General features: G+C 38.2%; 1 protein-coding gene across 10 annotated transcripts in view; it reads right to left on the minus strand.

Moving 5' to 3' along the window:
* Positions 1–425: 425 nt before the first annotated feature.
* The window catches only part of PHF20L1 (PHD finger protein 20 like 1), a 79,753-nt gene continuing 53,149 nt past the window's right edge, over positions 426–27,029 (minus strand). For 6 of the 10 annotated variants that reach the window (XM_059901345.1, XM_059901351.1, XM_059901348.1 and 3 more), the window contains 7 exons: positions 18,136–18,300; positions 14,216–14,397; positions 13,123–13,222; positions 11,539–11,734; positions 8,034–8,394; positions 6,599–6,764; positions 427–4,722 (listed from right to left, as the gene is read on the minus strand). In XM_059901345.1, coding sequence (XP_059757328.1) covers positions 4,580–4,722; positions 6,599–6,764; positions 8,034–8,394; positions 11,539–11,734; positions 13,123–13,222; positions 14,216–14,397; positions 18,136–18,300 — 1,313 coding nt within the window. In that variant the 3' untranslated portion in view covers positions 427–4,579. Of the gene's footprint in view, positions 4,723–6,598; positions 6,765–8,033; positions 8,395–11,538; positions 11,735–13,122; positions 13,223–14,215; positions 14,398–18,135; positions 18,301–27,029 lie in introns of all 10 variants that reach the window. The other 4 variants (XM_059901352.1, XM_059901349.1, XM_059901346.1 and 1 more) reach the window with 2 other exon arrangements.

Consider the following 27,029-nt stretch of genomic DNA (forward strand, 5'->3'; position numbering starts at 1 on the left):
TTGTTGGGTGGAACATTCTATCAATGTCAGTTAGGTCAAGTTGAGTGTTCATCTTTGTTCAAGTCTTCTATCCTGATTTTCTGTCTACTTGTTCTATCAATTAGTGTTAAAGGAGGGCTAAAATCTTCAACTATAATTGCAGATTTTTCTATTTTCTATTCAGTGATATTAGTGTTTGCTTCATGTATTTTGATACTCTGTTAAGAAGCCTATAAATACGTTTTAAAAGTGCAATTTACTTTTTTGTGTGTATGTGGATAAAAGTACAAGAGGATGACAAAGGCCTGTAAGTATAAAAGAAGATAACATTCTATTAGGAAGCAAACTGGAAAGGCAAAAAACAGAATATAAAATTTGTAAAATTTTCAAATGTTAAAGAAGAGCTTGCTCATGTATTTTTAAAATAGATGTTGGTAAGTAGCAAAATTGTACTGATTCTATTGCATACATTTTAAAATGATAACAGGTTGATTTTAATAGGCCAATATTTACAAATCAGAAATCACACTCTTTGCAACTGTTTAAATTTATGATGAACAATTTCAAATGGCAGAATCAAAGCCCCACTGCCCATAGCACTGTTCTCAACTGTGTGTATTTACCTTGGCTTTTTCCTCCCCTTCCCTACTTTTCCCTCTTCCTCACTCCAACTTCCTTAGATGACCCCTTAAATAAACGAAATACACTTAAGTCTTGTCTCCAGATCTCCAGGTACCAGAAATGAATTACAATTTTTCAAAATTCCCACAGAGAGGTCACAGCCAAAAAACATTCAAAGACCACCACTTTAATTAACATATATATTCTATGTCCCCCAAACCGCTCATGCCTGTTCCACTACAGGAAATATATTATTCACTGACGTGGTTCCTGCACGTCAGTACAATGCAGGATACTATAAGAGGCCTTCAACAATGGACTGCTTCTCTTAGGAAGAGAAATTGAAACCTGAAGGATTGTCTGCATTTATAGAGACACAACAAACAAAGGAGAATTTTCCAGAAGAGGAAAATAATATGAAGGCAAGAGATGGAAACAAGCATAGTCTATCTAAACAGTGAGGCTATATTTAAATGGATTTGAGAATTGGTTAGGTAAAATACAAAAGATCCAGATTACACAGACCTGACTTGGTTTGAAATAGGGAGTCACTAATGATATCAGAAAACAGAAATGACAAGAATAGGTGAAACACACCTGCTAGGAAAAGAACATGAGTTTGAAGAGCACAGGGTTTGCGTCTTGAACCTGCCACTAACCTATGACAAGTCAAGTCTCTAAATGTTTCTAAACCTCAGCTTCCCCATCTTAAAAATGATCCTGTCTTACCTCTCCACAAAAGAACTAAAGTAGATGCTACAGGTAACAGGTACAATACCTGGCACAGAGGAGTCACTCAGTGTTAATCCCCTAGCTTGACAGTGACCATTCTGATGAATCAGAATGAAGACAAAATTAAAATTTCAGAAGCCCACAGTAATACCTCCATGACGTGATTTTATAAAAAACACTGTACTACTGGTGGGATTGAGAAGGAGGAAGATGACACCATCCATTTTGAGGAACCAGCACATCTAGTGAAGAAATGGATAAGGGGGAGGGACTGCAAGTTTCAAGCCGGGGCTCTTAGGGTGGTGATATTACAGCAGAGAGAGTGAAGCTGGCAGGAGACCCAGTTGGCTGGAGGGGAAATGGGCTCCTTCATTTTGAACATACAGAATATGAACACCTGAGAGGACATAAGTCAGTGGAAATAAGGTGAGTGTTAGGAAAAAGGATTTTACCTGAAATTATGAGAATAATCAATTTCCTTTAAGGAAAGCGTGCACTACTCTTAAGTTTGAAAATAATAAGTCAGTAGAAACACACAGGAGTATGAAGAAGTACAAATTATACTTATCAGTACCATACTAAGAAGGATCCTTCCCCACCAATGTCAGTCTATTCTGTCTGGGTAGCAATGAACAGTTATCTTTTCAAGAAACACCCTCTCTAGTTTATTGCTCATATTTAAATATATATACTCACATTTTTAAAGTAAGACTAAGTGGAAAGAAAACTCATCTGAAACCTCACACAATAGACTTACTTCTCAAAAATGAATTCACTTTCCTAAATAAGGAATGACTCGGCCTGCTAGTTGCTAAAAGGCTTCAACCAATTGTTGATATACTCTATATTAAGTGGGTATGTGCGTACAAGTAATTTGATACAGATTTACTTTAAAAATGTAAAGTAAAAATTCAGACTCCCAATTCATATGCATAAAAGCAGAGCAAAAATTCAATATTCTAATTATTAGTTGAACTTCTAGTTTGCTGGCTGCTAACAAATAAAGTGATCTAATTTTAAGATACTCCAAGAAAAAATGCACATTAACTTAACTGTGGTCATCAGGGATTAAGAATATGAGTGTCACTGGGTACAAAGGGTCCTCTGTGCATGTGACAAGAATCTAGGCAACACCGCTATTCACAGCCTAAGGATGCTACTTGCTCCATTCTGAAAAAAAAGATATAAATTAAATGGCTAGAATTTAACCATAATAGGGAAAAGATTAGAGCCATTTTTTTAAAACACAAATGAAAGACAAAGTATCAATCTTGAAATACAGACATTAGCAAATTTACTCCACACATGAAATATAGGCACTATTATTTTTACTTTAATATGCAAATTTAATAACTACCTCATATCCCTCTACTAAAGCTTTTCATTTCTCAGTAAGATTTTTGACAAAGTTAATGTATCATAAGTAAATACACAGGGCTGCATTTTATGTCTGTGATCTTTGGCACATTTGTCAAGTTGGAGAATGTCAAAAGGCAATAAAAATGTCTAATGACTGTTTTGCACATTCTTTTAATCATCTTTACATCAAAATATAAGGCTGCAAAAAGGCAAGCTGAAATTTTATGATATGTGGAATTGTTTTAATAAAGAGTTTTACATACAGTACCTTACATATAGAACAGTGTGTTTGCAAATTTAAATAATATCTGAATGTACAGTGGCATGTATTCTTATCAAAGATAAATTCAAGTTTACTGTCCATCAGTTCTAAAATGCATTTATACAGATTGCTAGAACTGATCAACAGAACGAGGCATAAAATATTCAAGTGTTATATGTCATCAAATAGCCTCCTAACAGTCTTTTTTCCTCTTTTTAAAAAAGTTTCAAAACCTGTACATACATTTTTAATTTTTAAAAACAGTCTGTTAAAAGGTAACATTTCATGTTAACCACCAATTCTTATAGTCTATAGTAATAAAACTAGATATGTGTAGATATAAATATGTGTAGATTATGTACATATGTACGTTGAGTGTTTGTTTCAAACAAGCACACACACTTAACGCATACCTGCACGCAGAGCACTGGGGGCAGCACACAACTCACAAGAGCACTGGCAGACGGGAGGACCTGGGCTCGAAATCCAGCAAGAGCTGACACAGCAACTGAGTTGCCTTTGGTTTCAGAAATCTGTCCATTTGTGATCAAAGCTAAGAGTTTTGAGTGCGTATGTATTTTTTAAAAATAAAATTCATCTTCAGAAATGAAGCTTTTCCAGTATTCCACTACCAGCAGTTAAAAAATCCACAGCCACAAATTATTTTGATATTTTTGTCACTCCTCATCCCAGCTGAGGTTATTTACAACTTCTTTTTTTCTGAAGGCAAATCCAAGCATACTCAGGATCAAACTGTACATTGAAACCTGAATACTGAAATTTGACTATATATATTCTCTATATAGTATATGTGATATATGCGTTTCTCATGGGCTGATGGCATTATGTAAGACTTGGGTGAGAGAACTCCCACAGGATTTAAATTTCTCTTTCCAGCAGTATCATCATCATTTGGCACACTGACCCTTCTGCGAGCCATTCTGTTTTTTACAGTGAGCTTAATGCCAGCAATAAACTCCAATTATTTTGTTGTTTGTTTTTAAAATATGTTCATAATGAAGTAAGAATTCCACAAATGTTCTCCTCAGAAGTGAGACTTCTACTGTCAGTTTTCTGATTAAGGACATTCATCACCTAAGAAACAGCTCATGATCCTATAAAAGTTTCAATACTCTAAACTTCGGTGCAGCTAGATCAACTGCAGAGAAGACAGTTCTTACAACAAGCTTATAGAACTCTCCAGAATTTAAATTTCCTCTACAATTTTGCTTTGGGCCAAATGTTGGTTTATAAACATAGATCTTTCTACTAAAAACTATGTAATACACCATATTTCTTTCTACAGGTATCTCGAGCTTCACGTTAGCAACTTTTCAAAAATCCTGCCAATCTGATTCCCTTAGCACAGATTATATTCTACCTCCACTGATGCTTGGAATATGACACGTTATCATTTGTATCTAGCTCATAAATTTTTTTAATATTAGCTTCCTTGATAAAGTTGTTCTTCATTTTCCTTTCCAAGGTGCCATCCTATTGATGTCACAAATCAGTAAATGACCAAACATCACTAAGTTTTTTAACCATCCACTTAGCAGCCGTGTGGATAATAAAAATTAGTCGACTGAACAGAGCCACATTCTTTGCATTAGGTGTTCACTGCTGTCATACAGAGCAGAGAGTTGCTATTTGTTGTACTTTGCCCATGTCAATTAGGAGCTGCTTGATGTGGCGTTTAAGTTGGGGCAGCCTCGCGAGAGGATCAGGTGGCTCCAACTCCCCTGTGAAATCAAGCCAGCTTTCCAGAACTAAAAGAGAGAAGAGAAGAACAAACACATTTAAACGGCAACTGAAAACACAGTCAAAACATGGTATAATTAGAAGGCTGAAAAAGTGAGGGAGAAAGAGTTCACTTCCCTTTCGCTAGAAAGCCAATGTACAGAAGTCACTTCTGAGCAGTCAAGCATCCTCTACACCTCACCCCACAAGAGTTCTAGCCCCTCTTAGTAACCTTTATCTGTTGTTTTATCTGTCGTCATTTTAGGTAATTTTTCCTTTTAAAGATATAAAGTAACTGCATTTTGAGTGTCTCCTTTTACTCTCTTCTGGAACAGGAAACAATATTCCCTGTTCCTGCTCAAGCTTTCTATTAATTTAGGCTTAAATCATCTCCATTTTAAATGAAACTTAGCTACTCTAACCATTTTTGTAAATCTAGAAGTTCTTTTTAACAAAGGAAAGGAGGTAGCAATTTCTTAGTGTCCTTTCATTCCCACTATTTTATCAGTACTTTAAAAAAAAAAAAGAAGCATATTAGAAGTTCAGGCAGAATGCAATTAATTACATTCTATACTTTTTATTAATAATAATAGGAGATAGCATCAAGTTGCATTTTCTTCTTCTTCAAAAATCTACTTAAGGGCTTCCCTGGTGGCACAGTGGTTAAGAATCTGCCTGCCAATGCAGGAGACACGGGTTCGAGCCCTGGTCCAGGAAGATCCCACATGCCGCAGAGCAACTAAGCCCATGCACCACAATTACTGAGCCTGCGAGCCACAACTACTGAAGCGCGCCTAGAGCCCATGCTCTGCAACAAGAGAAGCCACCTCAATGAGAAGCCTGCACACCACAACAAAGAGCAGCCCCCGCTCCCCTCAAATAGAGAAAGCCCGCGCACAGCAAGGAAGACCCAACGCAGCCAAAAATAAATAAATAAAATAAATAAATTTATATATTAAAAAAATCTACTTAAAACTAACTAAACTAACTCTACAACTGGCTTACTACCAAATGGAAGATGCTTCTGAAATGGGTTTCCATTTCTTCTTTTCACAGGGAAAAACAAAGCAGTAGGAACTCTAGCTTACTGGGGGATGAAAGTAGTACATACTTTTGCAAATAAAAAAAGGGGGGGGCAGGAGATACAATCTATAAGGTTAAAAAAAATGGAGTCAAAAAGCATAGGAAAACACTAGATTAGGAATCGAGTAATCTAAATTACTCTATTTTCTCAACTATAAAATGGGGATAATATTTTTCCTGTCCACTCCTTAGGGCTCCAGTGCAATAAAATTTTTAAATATAAAAGAAAAACATTTGAAAATGTGTATGCAAACTTAAGGTTTATCTGCTTAACCTTGCAAGAGTTCTTTGTTGTTAATTTCACTTAACAAACACTGTCCAAAGTGAAAACAAAATGTTTTCCCCCATATTTCAAATATGCTTAAAGTCCTTATGCTGACTTCCAAAAAAAAAACACAGTTCAATGAAAATATTCATTGAATAATATTATTTATTGAATAATATTATTTATTGAAAAATATTATTTATTGAATAGTATTATTCAATGAATAATAATATTATTATTATTCATTGAATAATAAATATTCCATATGGTATATACTGTGCCTGGCAAGTGGGCAATATTTAATAAATATCCATCTTAAAAAAAAAAAAATCCCTAAAATATCCAGTCATACTGTCTTGAGACTAAAAGACCCTAAACGCCAGATGTGTTAAATACAATGTAAAGGGAGCAGCAAAGCTCCATGAGCATGGACAGCATCTGTAGTTTCTGTCCCATAATTTCAAAAGCTTCAAATAACTTCAATTAAATTATTCAAAAGTGCAATAAACACACTTTACAGACTACAGCAATTGTATTTCAGTTCTTTCTTAAATTACCATCAACTTCTTTTTCTATCAGGTCCATCCTGCTGGTGACTTCATTCTGCACATTCTCTATGTGTGTAAGGAGATTGAGTTGCCACTGAAGATGTGAGTCTCCCGGGTCTTCAGTGCCCTTTTTATCATTATAAACAAATACTGTATTCCTTTCAGCTGAATTCTTCTCCAAAGAGCCAACAGAAAAAACAAAGAATTGGATGAAATGTAATGTCATAAAGGGAAAGACGCATTAAAAACCTCATTACCCACAATGATCGGTAAAATCAAACCTGACTCCCAGAATATTTTTAAAGGAAGTACTAGCACATAACTAAATTACATCTGATGGTCCTGAAAAGCAGACATGCCTGCTATGTCTCTTCACAATGTCTAGTAGAGTGCTACACAGGGTAGAAGGCCTTCAATAAAACCTGCTGAAGAAATGAAGGAGCTAATTATATTCTGTAACTAGAAAGCCCAGCTAATTGACTGACCCCTTCCTCAGTTAATCTAAGCTGTGTCACAAGTGGAGTGAAGGCAAAAAACAATGATGGAAAAAAATTAAGGTAGTTGGCAAAGGCTAGTATAAAGCATAATTAACTGCAGACTGGACTTTATTATTGCAGCTAAATCAATGAGGTGAGGGAAAGAGAAAAACCCCTTAAAAACTTAAAAAGTGCAGACTGCTTAACACACACACAAAATCTGACCTCAGTTTCACCAGCGATAACTCACTTCATAAGAGGGATATTAATTTGACAAAATAATTTACCACAAAATTTCAGGTAATATAAGCTTTTCAAATTCAGTTAAGTATTTATTTATAGACCTTACTTGATAAAAGAGGCCAGAAAAATAAAGAACTAATTTTAAAGCAGTATTGCTAATTGAAAAATCAATAAAAAATGAAGGCACGACATCTCTAAGTTGTGAACAAGAAATAAGTTTATAAATATTCAATGTACACAGAGCTATAAGAATTCAACTTACTGCATAATGTGATTGATATGCATATACAAATATGCTGTAATTTTTAAAAAGACGATTTTTTAGATAAAAAGTGCCACTTTTTATCTAAAACACATACAAAAGGAACACAAATTATATTAATATATACACACCCATATGCAATTTCATGTTTTCACACGTAGACATTCTCATTTGGAAAAAAATTTGGCTCATGGTTTTTAGAGGCATCTAAGTGTACTTATAAACTTGAAACTTTTGTTAAGGCAAAAGTTTAATGAATTATTACATTTCTGAATTAGGGGATAATTAAATGTTCAAATGGCCAGTGTTTTCTTGTAGCAAAAGCAACAAGTGTCTTTACCCTAACAAGGTACTTATGAACTTGGAAATATAAGTAAAATCTGGGAACTCAGTATGTTTTATTTCACAAAATTTTCCTTTGTTCTATCGTATTTCCAAGCAAAGACAAATGAACTAGTTATACCTTTCCGGCCATTCCATCTTCTTTTACTGGGTATTGTAAACGGTTTTTATCTCTCATGTGAAATTCCTGTTCTTCTTCAAAACTACTAATATCATCATCATCTGAGCTCCCAGGGTCTGCGAGAGTTTTGCAGTCCTGACCAAAACTTTGTGGCTTTTGGTAGCTGTGTTCACTTGTTATATACGTTCCCTCCACTTTTAGGGGCAAACGAGGTGGTTCTTTATGGTTCTGTACATGATACTTCTTTTCTTCCACATTAACTGTGTCTTGCACCATTAGTTTTTTTTCTACCCCAGCAATTACTTGATCTTTCCTCTTCCCAGAACAAGCCCAGAGACGAAGGTCAGGATGATGTTTATTCCTTAAAATAAAGTTGGAGAAACAGCAGTTCAGAAAAAAAAAGTCCAGTAACAAGTATAATGCCACAATAAATTTCAGAATGTAAAATTACACAGTTAACCCTCAGTTATCCATGCCTTTTGTATGCTCAGTGTACTGACTTAGGTGGACTGATCCCCACCTCTCTATTGAAGACCTAGACCACTGCCAAGCGAACAAGGTGAGGAGGAGGTCAGCCACTCAAGACAAAAGTAAAGGTACTTTCTAGGTTAACCTGCCCCAGAATTTCATCCAAAATGTAAATTTTCATAATTTTATAGAAATAAAACTCAGGTAGAAAAGCAATAATGAATGTACTTTTGTGATAATTCACATCATCATTTGATATGTGCACTTCTTTTACTGATTTTTCACTGTATTTTTTAAAATTGTACAACATGAAAAACTTTTACATGAGCATATTTTAACATCTTAAGTCAATCAAAAAGCGATACTTCCTCATGACAAAAAATTCAGATTATAAATGTGTACAAAGTAAAAACCTCCCTGCCATGGCAATCATAGATAACTGAAGTATAATCTTCCACACTTTTTCTGTACATATAAAATTACTTTTTAAGTGGGTAAGCACACACTTTTTCTTTTTACACAAATGGGGCTCTCAAACAATTTGCCTTCTTCATATATAACACGTAAGGGCATCTTGCCTTGTCAGTACATAGAGATTTTCCCTTAGTTTCACTCTAGTAGCTGAACAGTATTAATGTGCTGCAGTCTAGTCTCACCAACCAATTCCCCGCCAATACACGTGTGTGTGTGTTTGCATGTGTGTACCTCTGCACACAAGTGGGAATTTAGCAGTCAGATAAATTTCTAGATATGAAATGCCTAGATAATGTATGCACATTTTAATTCCGACAGGTACTGCCAAAGTGGCCTCCAAAGAGGCTGTACTAATTACATGCTCACTAACAGTCCATGACAATATCCCTTTACCCCCATCCTCACTAAACATGTGAGCATGATATCGCATAGTTAATTCTGTAGTAATTAAAATTCTGTAGTAAGCAAAAGAGGAATCCATTCATCATATTCTGTAGTAAGTAAAAGGAGGATATTCTGGAGGCATAAACCTTTCAGAAGGCTCAATAATGTTTGTGAACTGATAATTTCCAAATTAGATGAATACCAGGAGACAAATTAGTTTTCTAATAATAAGCCTTGTTTCTGAAATTATAAATTTTATCTTTTGAACTCCTAATAGTTTAATAGCCAGAAAACACAAAAATTCTTCAACAGTAAAAGGCATAGTAGAAGGAAAGCTAGATTTGTAATTCAATAGTCCAATGTGTTGAATACTGCTGTGCCTTAGAGGAGGAGTTTGGACAAGTTACAGAACCTCTATCTTTGACTACCCATCTATCAAACAAAGTAAGAACATTATTGTAAGGATTAAATGAAATAGCACATGAAACCACCAATTTCAGGTTTTGTAGTAGACTTCCAATAAATAGTAGCTAGTGATAATAACTATTATTATTAGAAATATTAACATAAAGAGAGCCTATAGGCATGAGGCAAAATTTGTCCAGTTGAAATCCTTAGTGAAATTATGAATGTACAGAAATTCATATTGATGTCAAGGACAACCAGGTTTTAAAAAAAAAAGCTTAGCTTAATAATTTAGTTTCTCCTTTGAGTTTTAGCATTTGCATGGACTTTTTATAAAGAAATCCGTATTCAGGTTTATGACATACAACCGAAGCAAATTCCATTCAACAATTACTGAGTACTTATCCCTCCACTAACCTCTAGGAATAAAATGATGAATAAGACAGAAGCCCTACCTTCAAGGAACCCATGGCTTAGTAAGGGGAGGCAGACATAAACAAGGTGCACCAAAGTGCCTGAAACCAGTACGCATGGAGTCTGCCAAGGATGTGATCAGCTCTAGCTGGGAAGGTAATCATGAAAAAGCATTTGCTAGAAGGACTAATGGCAGAAGGTTATTCTGGCTGTGAGTAAAGGCCTGGAGCTATGAAAAAGCATGCTTCATTCAGCGATTATGGTTTGGTATAGCTGGAACATTTGGGGGAAAAATTAGAAGAGGGAAGACATGACAACAAAATGACAGAGAGAATACATATCGTGGAAGGATTCAGAGTGCATGCTGAATGAGCCTGCACTCTTCTCATTGGGCACCAGGAAGACACGATGGTATATTAAGCTCCAAAGAGACAAACTCCTCTTTATCTTTTACTAGATCACACTGGCAACAGTATGAAGGATGAACTGAAAGAGCACAAGGCTGGAGCCACCGGGAATTTACAAGATATGGCAACCGTTCACGTGAGAAGAACAGCCCGGCTCAGCCGGTCTTGGTGAGGAGAGAGACGGGGACGGTAAGGAACCACAGGGACAGAGTACTCAGCGGGCCTCGCCACCGCGGGAGGGGCGGGACGGGGATGGAAGGAAGGGAAGGGGCACGTTTCCAGCCCAGGCAAGTGAGTCAAAATAAAGAAAAACTTGTGAAGAACCAGTGAATCACCCTGTTTTATATAAAATATGTATACTTTTAAAGAGAAATTCTAGGGAGGTATTAGGAAGAACTAAAAACAAGGACTTCAAGAACATTCTGATATGTTACTTATGGAGGCTCAGTGTTTCTTCTGTTTTTGTTTTGTTTTGTTTTTAAGGAGGAATTGCCTGGGATGACTAAAACATATTTGGTACACAGGAGACGAATAGATTACATGACCTGCTGGCTCCCTTCAAAGCCAATCTTAAGGTAATTTAAAAATATACCTTTGCATCTATTTCATCGTGACAGCATTCCTGAAGGAGGACACATACCAAAGGGTTCACCACAGCAACTGTACTTTTGTGCGCAAGGTGAGCCCACAAAACAGTGTCACGGGACTAACATTTGCTGAAATACTAGATGCCGTTGTTATTCACCCACGCTTCTCTATCCCAGGACAATAGGCATGAAGGAGCTATTCATCCAAAAAGTTACTAACCTTTCCTTTTTTTTAAAGTTAAAATTTGTTCAAATATCTATTCTGTCTTCCAAGCTGCTAATCTGAACCTGCAAAAAGCCAACCGATTTAGTTTAAATTAAAATTCACACTAAAGTGTGCCCCTCCCTCCGCCGCCCGTCACTTACTTTAGGATTCCGATCTTCAGCTGTAACCCATGCAGGACTTTCGTAACACCATAGACATCAGCAAGCAGGTGGTGTGTGGAAACTATCTTTTTGGCATTGAGATGAGAGTAGTTTTCTTTTAAAAATGATAACCCGCACATTCTCCCATTATTCAACCAATCCTTATCATAACGATATTTTGCGCTCCATCTCTGACCTGTAGATAAAGTTGACATTGAAGTGACAAAGGATTCCACTTATTCAGACTTCCCTTCAACTGCTACCCGATTAACATCACTCAGTGAACAAGGCGAGCTCTAGGACTAAGAACAAACTCAAAAGACGAGTCAGACAGTGCTTCAAGGGGTTGGCACTGTGAGAGTTCCCCCCACCTTCAGATTTCCTGCCCGGTAAGCAGGACAAACTCCATGAAGGATGTGGTCAGTGGCAGGTCACACCTGCAGAAGAACCTTGAGTGTGCTGCTTTCCATTTTTTATGTCTCTGTCATCTGTTTTCTAAAAAGGCCAAAAGGGCTCGACAGAAACTAGACAGGGGTACTTGTTTCTCTCACTAACATTTGTTTTGAACTGGGCGAAACAGAGAGTTCTAGTTAACTGACTAAGGACTGCTCCCTCACATCTAAGAGCTCACAGAATCCAATATAATCCTATATCTTAACCACCGACAGTAATTATATCCTATTACAATTAGTTGCTTCTATGTCTGTGTCCCCTACTATACTGTGAGGGAGAGGAAGGCGTGGTTAGAATCAATCACCTTACCCCGCACCACCAGATTTTAGCAAATAGAAGGCATCCGATAAATGCTGCTGGATGAATGAATGAACAAATGCCTACCGTCATGTAGGTTTGGATAACTCTCCTGCTTCTTAATGCTATTGTTATTATTATTATTTCTGATAGACAGAACAAGGCAGCAGCCTTTCATTTGAGATGTCTAGATGGGTTCTGCCTCGGAGCTGGAAGTGCACACGATATGCAGAACACTGCTGCTCGGAGAGCCTCTGCGTGGAGGAAGGCACCTAGGGGACAGGGAGCCCAAAGGCACAGGGCTTCCTCTCGGTGCGGCCAGTCTAGCACCATCCTTGTGCACGAGGCATGCGACATTCTGTGCCCCCGCTGCCTCATCAGTAAACTAAAGGGGTCGGGCGTGATAACTGGACATCCCATCTGCTCTGACATTAGGTTGATATGCAGCACTATCAGACACTCGTTCAAAACCGCGTCAGCAGGAGCGTGAGTTCAGACTAGGAGTCCGTTCAAACAGCCATATGTTAACCTATTTAGAAATCAATACACAGGAGTAGATTAAGGAGCTAGTTCTCTTCAGGTAAAAGCCACAACCCTCTCCTTCCAGTAAGGCAGTTAATTATGCTAAGGAATTTATGCTAATGCTTTTGCCTAAATAATTAATATGGAAAATGAAACCATAACAAACAGTGAAAACCAGTTTTAAATTTTAACATGGAAGCGGAGTCTAGCTGACACAGAAGTCATGGTGTCTCAGACAGCTGACGTACAACGGAACCTGTATGTAACAAGACATCCAGACACCTTGCGGTGAGCACAGGGACCGAAGCTTACCTGGAGGGTCCCGGCAGATGTAGCAGAGGTACTGCTCCGGGATGCTCTCCTCCAGCAGCCCCATGCACACGCTGTGCTGCCAGCACAGGCACTCTTCACACTGCCGGGAAACAACCGCACTTTACTCGCTAGAAATCAAGACAGACCCCTTCTCTTCAACTAGCTGGATGAGTCTTGCTGCGGCAGCGGCTGCGGCAGCTGCCACCAGTTCAATTCTTAATCCACATAACAAAAGCAAGTGATGACTTCCGAGAAATTTCACTTCTGAAACAGTCAGCTATTTCAAGCACTTCCTCTCATTGCACCCATTAAAATGTGCTTTGATAAACTGGTTTAATCATAAAAAAGGCAAAAGATTATTTCTCCCATCTATTTTCACACATCCTTAGAACTCTTAAAAATAGCTTATTAAAGTGCAGAAATTAAAAAAAAAAAAAAAAGGCGACTTTGTAGCAGTGCATTAGGTAACAACCTCTTAAAGTACTACCTGTGTGGTGAACCTATAAATCTGTAGTTCCCTTATTGAGAAAACCACTGAAAAGGGGGGAAAAAGATGATTACTTTTTCTTCGTTTCTATAACTAACATCTCTGAATCTTCCAAATGTAACCACAAAATATGGGTTATGCTTTCCTTTATTCTTAAAGATACCTTTTCTACAGGGAGAGGTTATTTGTAATGGTAATCCTTGCAACAAAGCTTTCCTTTAATCTTCAATATTGTGGAAACTTTTCTGCCCTTTGAAGGGTGACTATATAACGTAAATTATTAAACAACAGGATCCAGACCAGCAGGAAAAGAATTGCTATGGTCTACCCTTCAGTGTGGACGCTTAGCCACCTTAATGGCTCTTGAAAAGAATTTCAGCTCGAAGACCTCAAAATAAACATCCCGGAGAGAGATCCTCGGATAAGAAAACAGTCTACTTCATCTGAAGAAGAGATCTGCCAATCATTACAACTGGTACTTTAAACCTGACGCTAAGCTAGAAGCCTCCATCTTCAAAAGGACGGTGAGGAAAAAGAGAACACAGATGCCCCAATGAATGTGCTGAGCACCTGAACTAATTCAGGGCTGAAGGGAAGACAGGTCACCTGAATCATGAAGCCATTCTCCTCGTCCATCTCACAAATGCATCGCACAATTTCATTAAGCGCATCATCTTCATCTTGAGATTCCTCAAAATTGGTTGAATCAAAGTCCTGATTGTACTCATCCCCACTGAGGAGCAAACTCTCCGTTGAAGAATCATCTAGGAAATCCACATCCGATAAGTCTAGAATATACATAAAAGCATACTCAGCATTTTTTTTCATTTTTACGTCATTTTCTAGAAAGAAAGGCACTATAGGAAGTGATTATAAGCTATTAAGTATTTAGAAAGGGAGGGCAGATGAATGGGAATACAGTATTTGTCTCTAGACAAAGAAACAAATGATTTTTGAAGCTCAGGCAACTATGATCGTTTTACATCTTAATGTTAACACCATTACAAGTAACTCAGAAAGTATCCCCTAGTCCAGGTGCTTACAGAGGTGAGGGCTAAGGTTGACATTAACAATTAGAATTTGCAGTTTTCAAATGCTTTCACAAACATTATCCCTTCTGATCCTCACAACAATGGCTTGTAAAAAGAACAGGGTTCATTATTTGCACCATACAGCTACACAGCGCTTCAGAGAGGTGAAGGAGCTTGCCTAGGGTCCTGACAGCAATACTGGGATTCTTAACAGTATCAGTATCATCAACTATCACTGCACTTAACATACACCAGGTACCATCCAAAGCACTTTAAATATGACATGACTTGCTCGGTAATGCAGCCAGCTAGTGGTAAAGCCAACTGCACACCAGGACTGACTCCACAGCCTGTGCTCTTCATGATTTCAGCATTTCTTAAACTGGGATTATGAGTTCCCTAAGGAATTTTAAAATGTTTTAAATTTCATTTTGATAAAAATCTTTAAAAAAAATAAGTAAGTATACCCTAGAAGTTAGGTTATATTGATGACCACTATATACAACTCTATTCAAATCCTAGGTTTTTAAGTTGTACTTATAACAGCGTTGAGTCAAAGACTATCATTTAGCTCAGGCTATTGAGGAAAAAAATATCAAGGCAAATATAAGGAAATATTTATTCACGACAAAGGGAAAGAAATGACGACAGGACACCACAGGTCTGCCGGAGTGTGGGTGGAGACATGTTGGGGAAACCGAGTCATCACTTGGCACGTGACACAAGACCTCACCACTGCTCACAGGCTCCTGAAACGGAGGCTGCTCCTCGAACAGAGAGCAGAGCTGGCTCCTGCCTACCTCACCACCCTAACCTGCAGTCACGTTCTCAACCATTCCTTCACCTGCTGCTTATTCATCTCCCCTTTCTAGAACGTCAAGAGTCCATGAGAGCAAGCAAGAGTCCACTGCATTGTTGAATGCTCTGTAGTCAGTGCTTAGGATGAAGCCTGATACATGTGATAGCCACTCCAGAATGTTTCTGGAAGAGGGAAGGAGGGAGTCGTTATATAGAGAAAATTTTTTCAGACTTAATCAGACCAGGTGGAAGTTGCCTGAATTCAAACTAAATAATTCATGCAATTTATATTTTAAATATTTCATATGACTTAGTGTTTTCCTTATCAGCTTCTAATCGTGCTTATTTTTTCCCCGACTCAATGTTTTTGAATGTTTTGTTTCTGATTTATAAAAAGTTAATGTTTTATAGAAAAATAAATGTTTTCTTCTCTTTAGGATCTTAGGACATCTTGGAGAGAGTAAGGTCAGTAGAAATGAGACAATGGTACAGAAATACAAAAAAAAGTTCAAGGAATCAGAAGTAAATCAATTAGATATTATAAAATCTTTCTAATATTAACAATAGGGGTAGTTTTGAGAACCTGAAGAATAAATTTCATTTACTCATAATCTTGCTAACTTAAATCCCAAATTTGTACTTTCTCTTGGGCTTTCTCGAATAGAAGTTCATGTTGCAAAATGGCAGACTAGAACGTGGATGAACAGTTTCAAACACTGCTGCAGCACGTATGTGGTATTCAATGAATGGCAATCATAACAGGGTTAGCAATGAATTTAATTTAAAAACGACTATCATTGAAAGGAATTAGTGTATATCTCACATAGGTTTGTATGGCCGAAACAGCCAGGCTTCACAGTGCTAGAAGGCAAATTTAAAATATTGGCCAGAAAATCCAGTTCGACTAAACTCGCAAGCATCAAAGCAGTGTTTGGCTGAATTCTGGAGGCTAAGTAAACGGGCCACTGGGTTGAAAGTTAAGTAAGAAAAGGAAGTACAGGTCCCTTCGCACACTGAAATGGCCACCTGGACAAGAGCTCCAACTGAGCGGCCACAGAGCACTGGTCTCTTGTAACTGTTGCCGCATGAACTAACACTGCTGTTTCCCCACACAGTATTCTCAACGTGTGGTTTCCACATCAGCATCACCCGGGAGCTTGTCAGAAATCAGAAATACTGTGCGTAAGACCCAGAACTGTGTTTTAAGAAGCTCTCCAGGTGGTTCTGATGCACAGTAACATTTGAGAACCTCTCCATTTTTCTTCTCAGAGCTCAACGCTTGAACACGTGAAGCGCAGGGGAAAGACAGCGGGACTGAGGGTACACATTCATGACACTCTTCCCAGCCCTCTCCCAAGTGTTCTAGTTCCAGCAACACTGGTCATCCAGATATTATCTCCCACTCTCCATCACTCTGTAAAAAAGGCAATTTTGAGACCTTGATGGCTCACAGTATGGGTGTTATGTGATTTTCAACCCCGGCTACCGGGGCTGTCTTGCCAGGACCCGCCCTCCAAGAAATCCCAGATTTGTGCTCCGCTGAAGGACCTGATATCATATATTTTAGCATCACACCAATGAATCTAATGTACACTTGAGGTTAAGAACCACTGGCCCAAAAGGGAAAAGGTGACTCGTATTTGTTAGAAAAGGGGACAGAACTTTTTCCTAATCCCTCCCAAATTTTTTTTTTTTAGATTTGAGATTAAAAAAATCTCAAAAGTGCTATGTGCTTATTTTAGGGTAAAGGGAAGAATATGCTTTTCTCCATAGTGAGCTAGAGGGGAGTTAGGCCTGGAAGAGAATAGGCAGTAACAGTGCCAGAGAAAACACATGACCCGGCATCTGTCATGTAGGGCACTTAAGGAAAAGACAGGGCACTCCCCATAAATATCCCTGGGATTTTACATAGGATGAACCCCCATCCTTTCCTCTTCATTCCTTGACTCTGGTTCCTACTGTGCTAGAGCTCTGGTCTCAAGCCATCAATATCTGCAGTTGGGAGAGTTCCTCTTCCCGTTGCTTAGAACACTGGCAGGTAAGAGTCCTCAACACCTTCCACTGTCAGGACTGGACTTACAGGAAAACCTGAGAGATTCCAGCTCCAGGGCTCGTGTCACCACCTAACATGGTCTTCTGTCTACGTGTTTAATACCTGAATGTGTTCAAATCACTGATCTGACCACATTTCCAGACTTTTGGTTACAGACATATCTGTGATCAGGAATTCAAAGTGCATTTTTAAGACTATGATAAATATCTGGCAGAAAAAGCATTACCTTAGGAGTTAAGACAGACCTTGGTTTGAGTTTTAATTCTAACGCTAACTAGCCCCATAAGTTACTTAACCTATAAGCCTCTGCTTGTTTATGTAGTGTGGGTAACAATATCTACTTTATAAGCTGGTAGTGAAGAATATGAAAATACATGTAAAAACACCTGCAGAAGACCAGTACATAGTAGACACTAATTGTTTCCTTACTACCTGTCCTACAGTTAAATATAAATGCCGATTTTACTTTATATAAATTAAAAAGTAGCTCAAATTTCTAATGTTGAGATTTTCATATTAGTTCATGGAATAACTTTTTAAATTGTGTGCCCTGCTCAGATAGGCCTCATTAAAGTATGTTTTATTTTTGGTTCCACATTTAAGAATCTTAAGACTTGTTTTAAGCATTACATGGTTACACATACTTTCACCACTAAGATCAACTGACAAAATTGCCCTTGGGTACTGATATGTTGTATTTTTCTCCGTAAACATGCTTCGTAGAGCCAGAGAACTCCCAGAAGATCGAGTTAGTGGAGAAGAGCACCTTTCCAAAAATTCTAGGGAACTGTCTTCATAGTCTGAATAGTCTGCAACATAAGATACATAGAGAAATATTAATAAAGTGTCAAGTAATCAAGAAGAGTCACTATAAAAATAATGAGAAAGTCATGTTTTATGATACATAAACAATCATGCCACCACTTTCTCCTCTCATCCATGAACAGCTAGATCATTATGCATCTGATGAACGAGGTTTGGCAAGAACACCTGGGAAATACACCCCAGGCAGTATATACATAGCAGGGAGCACATGTTCTAACTGGTACCCATAAACTCTTACTAAGTAGTCCAGAAGTGAAAAAGGATTATAGCTTCATTTTCTCTTCATTATAATCACAGCTATGTCTGCAGTAAGATGTGCAAGATGGAAATTAACCTTTTTTTTTTAAAAGAGGCTCTCGTGATGTCTAGCATGTCAATTATTATAGTGATAATTTGATCAATAAATTCTTCAGCAGAAAACCTCTGAACTAAATTAAATGGTCCTGAAAGAAATTAGTTCTGTCTTCCTCAGCTTAGAATGAGTCATGAAGATGGTTAAGCAGAGCGGGGTGGGGAAGCAAAGACAGGAGAGGGTGTGAGTCTAGGCACATGCGGAGGCCACGAAGCAGAATGCCTGGCGCGACAGACAAACTACAAGACCGTGGTCAGAGCACACTGAGTGAGGGAGATGAGCAACGAGGCTAGAGTGACCGCAGCCAGATCAGGTTAAAGTTTTTTTGGGTTTTTTTTTGTTTTTTTTTTTTTAGTTTTTTTTTTGTTTTTAAGTTTCATCCTGAAAGCAACAGGAAGTCAAAGTTTGTAAGGGGAAGCAAGATGTGACACACATCCAGTTCCATTTTTCCGCTGCGGAATGCAGGAAGGAGTCCGGGGAGCACAGGTAGCGGTGGGGACGCAGTTCAGAGGCAGCGGCCTGGGCGGGGAGGAAGGCAGCTGAGGCAACATTTGAGAGGCAGATGCAGTGACCTGTGGACTGGAGATGGAGGGCTGAGATGCTACCTTCGAGGGCGATTTCCAGGTTTCTGCTAGAACAACTAGGTGTTGAAACTGGCATGCTGAGATGGAGCTGTAGTGTAAATGGGAGGTGGAGAAATCAGAGGAGAAATGCGGATTCAGAGGAGGGCTTTTTAAAGACGGGAGATCCTACACATTGTCCACATAAATCTAAAAATCCGGGGGTGGGGAGGCAGGCAGTGAGAAATGCCAGGATTTTAAGAAGAGAAAGACAGACAGTCTCTTCATTTCAGTAGAGGCAAAGGAGAAGATTGATATATTCAGGTAAGCATGTAGATGTGGTGGATAAGAGATGAGCAAGTGCTCATCTGATGGCTTCTATTTCCTCAACTGAGTATAAGGCGAAGGATGTAAACTGATGCAGATTAGGGAATAAGTAAGAGGTAGAAAAAGCTGAAGAAAGGTAGAGAGTGGAAAAACAAGTTCACAAGAGAAGAGCAGTCCAATGCTGGTGGGTACCGAGTATCATCCATCAGAAGCTGGTAGTGTGGGAAGCAGAATAATGGTCCCCTAAAACGTCCACAGCCTAATTCCCAGGCTTGTGAATAGGCTGGGTTACATGGCAAAGGGGAATTAAGGTTGCTGATGGAATCAGGCTGGAAATCAGCTGACCTTAAAATAAGAGATTATCCTGACTTATCTGGGTTGGCCTAGCATCAACACGAGGGTCCCTAAAAGTAAAAGAGGGGGCAAAAGAGTCAGTGCCAGAGTGATGTAAAGTAAGAAAAGACTCGAGCCACCACTGCTGGCTTTGAAGATGTGAGTGGGACAAGGGCCAGGACACTTGGCAGCCTCTGGAATCTGGAAAAGGCAAAAAAATGGATTCTCCCCTAGAGCCTCTAGAAAGGAGTGCAGTCCTGACACCCTGATTTTAGCCCAGTGAGACCCATTTTGGACCTCTGACCTTCAGAACCTTAAGATAATCAATGTGTGTTTTTAAGTCACTGTTATGTAGTTGTGACAGCAGCAATGGGAAACTAATATAGTGGTCGTCGTAAATATCACAGCAGAGCTCACGTTTACCAAGAGCTCTCTATGTGCCAAACTGGACTCTAAGTGCTTTATGTGTACTAAACTCGTAATCCTCACAACCATCCAATAAGGCAGCTACAACTGTTAGTGCTGTTTTACAAATGAAAAAACAGAGGCAGAAAAGGTTAAGTTGCCCAAGAATACACAGCTATCAATGGCAGATCCAACATTTGAGCCCAGACAGCCTGACTACAGAAGCCTTACTCTTCAACAAAAAGCATCACTAGTGGATTTCAACATTTAACGTGTACACACACTGGAAAGCTTGTTCAAACCACTTCCTGGGCCTCACGCCTGCATCACTCAGCAGTGGGGCCACTCCCAGATGACGCTGGTGCTGTCAGCCTACAGAGCCTCCTCTCACAGCCTCGCAGAAACTGCAGGGCTGCCAGCACCATGCTACTCAAGCACAGGCATGGAAATGTGAAGGGCACTGATTAAACGCTAGCCAGGCGCTGGGTTCAGTATCCATACTTCACAACGATTATCTTACGGCATCCTAACAATAAATCTACAGAGTAGAAACTATCGTTACCTTTCCTTTTACAAGCGAGGAAGCTGAGGTTTATAGAATTTAATAACTTGCCAAAGGTCACCCAAGCTCTAAGTGTCGCAATCAGGATTTGAACCCACACACTCAGCTCTCAAAAGCTGCCCTTTTATCCATGACATGCTTTTATAATGCCCTCTCAGCAAAAGTGAAAGCAGAAGTACTGGCTGAGTATAAAAATGGTAAAAATCTCAATTTGGTGTTAAAAATAAAACACGGCTGACATTTAATCTCTTTATGTTATATTAGCAACTGACCAAAATTTCTTAGCATTCTACACCCCTCCTGTATTCCCCACTCCCATGCCCTCGGGCTATTATGAATAAAAGTCTACTGCTATGTTTCAGGGTTAGAGCAATGTAATTTTCTACATAAAGCTTCTCTAAATAGAACTTTTGTACTGCTTTTACCACACACAAAACACATCATAACTTTCTTAGTAGATATTTATGCATGCTTTTTACCACTCTTAACATATATGCTTGCTTACAAGTGCCTGGAAGGGAATCTTTGTTTTTACTATACAATACTTTGGATTCTCTTTGCATTTCTCATTCTAGTTCTTTTAAACCTCTGTATGCCTTCAGTTTTCTCATATTTACAGATACATGAAAGACAAAGAGATGACGAGATTTGCTCAAAATAACAAGCTAAAGACTGGCAAAGATGTCACTCTTAAATAGAATCCAACACGGCAATTTCTCACACACACAGATTGAACACAATGTTAGTTTTATATTATGTAAACTAATTCTGGTAATCGAAACATGTCAACCCACTCTTTAATGGGATAATTATAAAGAACTACTTAATTCAATTACTCCTTTCCATAACTTCATTTAAACAGATAACTACTGACTTAGTATGCCAACAAACACAAGGAGGGAAGGATACACAGCCTAGTAAACAATCTTTGAGGTAAGATTAACAACACAGCATGATGGTTAAAGTTAAAATTAAGACTCAGAAGCCAGACTGCCTGGGTTCCAATCTGCTTTTCTCCACTTACTGGCCATGTGAGCTTGGACAACTCTCTTCATCTCTTCTGTTTTAGTTAACTGTTTATAAAATGGGGATAACAGGCCCCACCGTAAGAGGTTAATGCAGGGATTAAATGAACTAGTATACGTAAAATGCTTAGTGTTTGGTACATAATAAGCACCAGCAGGATATGCAAAATCACATTGAGTGATGAAAAGAAAGATTTTTTTAAACTCCTCAATGGCAGTAATTGCAGACTAAAATACATATTCTATTAGGAACCTCACGTAGTAATAATGTGAATTCTTTAAAATTAAGATGTCTTTGAAATTTCAAAGTTACTTAAAACCCCCTATTTCCAGTTTAAAGAACACTCTTCTAATTTAATCATCTGGGGAAAAGTGTCATTTCCAAGATAAATGTAAATAGCCCAGAAAAAATTCTCCTCAAATGTAATAACCAATTGCAAAGATGTTGGTGATTACTCAACCCAACACCTGCTGTGTACAAAGAGCAATGCTTCTGTACATCTTTAGTATGTACCAGGACTCTACTTTCAAAGTTAAGATTTTCATTTATAGATCTGATTTTAAAACATTTTTTAAAGGTTTATTTTTTTAATGGCTCTTTATAAATAGGGTTACCATAGGTAATGGTGGGTTACAATTCTGAGGTGCAAATTTTCTCTGCACTTTTTTCTCTAAGACTTATTAATCCTAATCACTCTCCTTTCTTTCAAGTTACCACTTCCTGCATTCTCATAACTACCCCTCACTTTGCTACCAGGTATGGCCCACTTCTTACTTTGTTCTTTGTCAGCCCCTCCCTGTTATCTTTTCCCCACTTTCACAGGTGTTTTGGTACACAGGATTCTGCATCTGCTGCTATAGTACTGGAAGAGACCTGTTTGCCGATGCAACGTAAGGTGACTTAAAAAGCTTGGCCCTTCCTGCCCTGACACCTCAGTGTCTCTGTTGGAATACCCAAGGCAGCCAAATCCCCTCAGCCTCTGCTCAGCTGGGAGTTCATCTGGCAGTCTGGTCTGCAGTGTGAAGCTTGTCATTTCTGCATTGTGATACATAATCACGGGAGGGTAGTCACTAAACAAGGGAATCTGTGGTTCATGGTTTCCGGTTACAGAGCTCCAGAGCCTCCTAACGTTAGGTTCTCTCTAGTATGGATTCCACAGAGCTATATGTGAAGGGGTGGGGTGGAGGAGAAAGGCTGAGGACCAGTGCAGACACAGAAGTGTCCAGAGATGTTCAAGACACTCTCTGGGAAGTGGTTTCAAGTTTTTCAATCCCATTTTGATCCCATATCTTCAAATTTACTTTGGTAGCTTTAGAGTTAGAAAATGTAAAAACTTCATACCCTGTGGAAAGATTAGATGTTATTTTTGGCCTATAGAGAGAGTTAAAATCTGAAGAATTTACCAAAAGTGACTACCAACTCCGAAATTACCTCGTTGGCTTTACAGTTTTTAAAACTGTTTTTTCTTTTAAAGTGTTTGATGAATATGGGGAAAAAATGGGTATGACATAAAGCACATAAATACTACAAAATACTTAGGTTCTCATCATGAAATTTAAGAGGGTATCATTGTCAGTTTGGAAGCTTCCTTTGTGCCACTTTCCAATTTGAACTAATAAATTTCCTTCGTCCACCTCAGAGGTAATCACTATCCTAAATTTCTATTCATCATTCTCTTCCTTTCCTTCATGCTTTTGCTACATACATTTGAATCTCTAAAAGATATACTGTTTAGTTTTACAAATTTTTGATCTTTACATAGATGAAATCATATTACTGTACATGTTTTCTTCAGTGACTTGATTTTTATTTATTTCTTTATTCTTCTTAGTTATCCATTTTATACATATTAGTGTATACATGTCAATCCCAATCTCCCAATTCATCACACCACCACCACCACCCCGCCGCCTTCCCCCCTGGTGTCCATACGTTTGTTCTCTACAGCTGTGTCTCAATTTCTACCCTGCAAACCAGTTCATCTGTACCATTTTTCTAGGTTCCACATATATGCGTTAACATACGATATATGTTTTTCTCTTTCTGACTTACTTCACTCTGTATGACAGTCTCTAGATCCACCCACATCTCTACAAATGATCCAATTTCGTTCCTTTTTATGGCTGAGTAACACTCCATTGTGTAAACGTACCACATCTTCTTTATCCATTTGTCTGTCGATGGGCATTTCGGTTGCTTCCATGACCTGGCTATTGTAAATAGTGCTGCAATGAACACTGGGGTGCATGTGCCTTTTTGAATTATGGTTTTCCCTGGGTATATGCCCAGTAGTGGGATTGCTGGGTCATACGGTAATTCCATTTTTAGTTTTATAAGGAACCTACATACTGTTCTCCATAGTGGCTGTATCAACTTACATTCCCACCAACAGTGCAAGAGGGTTCCCTTTTCTCCACACCCTCTCCAGCATTTATTGTTTGTAGATTTTTTGATGATGGCCATTCTGACCCGTGTGAGGTGATACCTCACTGTAGTTATGATTTACATTTCTCTAATGATTAGTGATGTTGAGCATCCTTTCATGTGTTTGTTGGCAATCTGTATATCTTCTTTGGAGAAATGTTTGTTTAGGTCTTCTGCCCATTATTGGATTGGGTTCTTTGTTTTTTTGATATTGAGCTGCATGAGCTACTTGTGCATTTTGGAGATTAATCCTTTGTCAGTTGCTTCGTTTGCAAATATTTTCTCCCATTCTGAGGATTGTCTTTTCATCTTGTTTGTAGTGTCCTTTGCTTTGCAAAAGCTTTTAAGTTTCATTAGGTCCCATTTGTTTATTTTTTATTTTATTTCCATTACTCTAGGAGGTGGATCAAAAAAGATCTTGCTATGATTTATGTCAAAGAGTGTTCTTCCTATGTTTTCCTCTAAGAGTTTTGTAGTGCCCAGTCTTACATTTAGGTCTCTAAATCCATTTTGAGTTTATTTTTGTGCATGGTGTTAGGGAGTGTTCTAATTTCATTCTTTTACATGTAGCTGTCCAGTTTTCCCAGCACCACTTATTGAAGAGACTGTCTTTTCTCCATTGTATATTCTTGTCTCCTTTATCAAAGATAAGGTGACCATATATGCGTGGGTTTATCTCTGGGCTTTCTATCCTGTTCCATTGACCTATATTTCTGTTTTTGTGCCAGTACTATATTGTCTTGATTACTGTAGCTTTGTAATATAGTCTAAAATCAGGGAGTCTGATTCCTCCAGCTCCGTTTTTTTCCCTCAAGACTGCTTTGGCTATTCAGGATCTTCTGTGTCTCCATACAAATTTTAAGACTTTTTTGTTCTAGTTCTGTAAAAAATGCCATTGGTAATTTGATAGGGATTGCATTGAATCTGTAGATTGCTTTGGGTAGTATAGTCATTTTCACAATATTGATTCTTCCAATCCAAGAACATGGTATATCTCTCCATCTGTTGGTATCATCTTTAATTTCTTTCATCAGTGTCTTATAGTTTTCTGCAAACTGGTCTTTTGTCTCCCTAGGTAGGTTTATTCCTAGGTATTTTATTCTTTTTGTTGCAATGGTAAATGGGAGTGTGTCCTTAATTTCTCTTTCAGATTTTTCATCATTAGTGTATAGGAATGCAAGAGATTTATGTGCATTAATTTTGTATCCTGCTACTTTGCCAAATTCATTGATTAGCTCTAGTAGTTTTCTGGTGGCATCTTTAGGATTCTCTATGTATAGTATCATGTCATCTGCAAACAGTGACAGTTTTACTTCTTCTTTTCCAGTTTGTATTCCTTTTCTTTCTTTTCCTTCTCTGATTGCCGTGGCTAGGACTTCCAAAACTATGTAGAATAATGGTGAGAGTGCACATCCTTGTCTTGTTCCTGATCTTAGAGGAAATGCTTTCAGTTTTTCACCATTGAGAATGATGTTTGTTGTGGGTCTGTCATATATGGCCTTTATTATGTTGAGGTAGGTTCCCTCTATGCCCACTTTCTGGAGAGGTTTTATCATAAATGGGTGTTGAATTTTGTCAAAAGCTTTTTCTCCATCTATTGAGATCATCATATGGTTTTTAATTCTTCAATTTGTGAATATGGTGTATCACATTGATTGATTTGCATATATTGAAGAATCCTTCCATCCCTGGGATAAATCCCACTTGATCATGGTGTATGATCCTTTTAATGTGTTGTTGGATTCTGTTTGCTAGTATTCTGTTGAGGATTTTTGCATCTGTATTCATCAGTGATATTGGTCTGCAATTTTCTTTTTTTGTAGTATCTTTGTCTGGTTTTGGTATCAGGGTGATGGTGGCCTCATAGAATGAGTTTGGGAGTGCTCCTTCCTCTGCAATTTTTCGGAACAGTTTGAGAACGATGGGTGTTAGCTCTTCTCTAAATGCTTGATAGAATTCGCCTGTGAAGCCATCTGGTCCTGGACTTTTGTTTGTTGGAAGATTTTTAATCACAGTTTCAATTTCATTACTTGTGATTGGTCTGTTCATATTTTCTATTTCTTCCTGGTTCACTCTTGTAAGGTTATACCTTTCTAAGAATTTGTCCATTTCTTCCAGGTTGTCCATTTTATTGGCATAGAGCTGCTTGTAGTAGTCTCTTAGGATGCTTTGTATTTCTGCGGTGTCTGTTGTAACTTCTCCTTTTTCATTCTGACTTTATTGATTTGAGTCTTCTCCCTCTTTTTCTTGATGAGTCTGGCTAATGGTTTATCAATTCTGTTTTATCTTCTCGAAGAACCAGCTTTTACTTTTATTGATCTTTGCTACTGTTTTCTTTGTTTCTATTTCATTTATTTCTCCTCTGATCTTTATGATTTCTTCCTTTCTGCTAACTTTGGGTTTTGTTTGCTCTTCTTTCTCTAGTTCCTTTAGGTATAAGGTTAGATTGTTTATTTGAGATTTTTGTTTCTTGAAGTAGGCCTGTAATGCTATAAACTTCCCTCTTCGAACGGCTTTTGCTGCATCCCATAGGTTTTGGATCGTTGTGTTTTCATTGTCATTTGTCTCTAGGTATTTTTTGATTTCCTCTTTGATTTCTTCAGTGATCTCTTGGTTATTTACTAATGTATTGTTTAGCCTCCATATGTTTGTGGTTTTTACGTTTTTTTCCCTGTAATTGATTTCTAATCTCACAGCGTTGTGGTCAGAAAAGATGCTTGGTAT

Source organism: Balaenoptera ricei, chromosome 17, assembly GCF_028023285.1.
Source record: "Balaenoptera ricei isolate mBalRic1 chromosome 17, mBalRic1.hap2, whole genome shotgun sequence".
In the NCBI taxonomy this organism is placed as follows: Eukaryota; Metazoa; Chordata; class Mammalia; order Artiodactyla; family Balaenopteridae; genus Balaenoptera; species Balaenoptera ricei.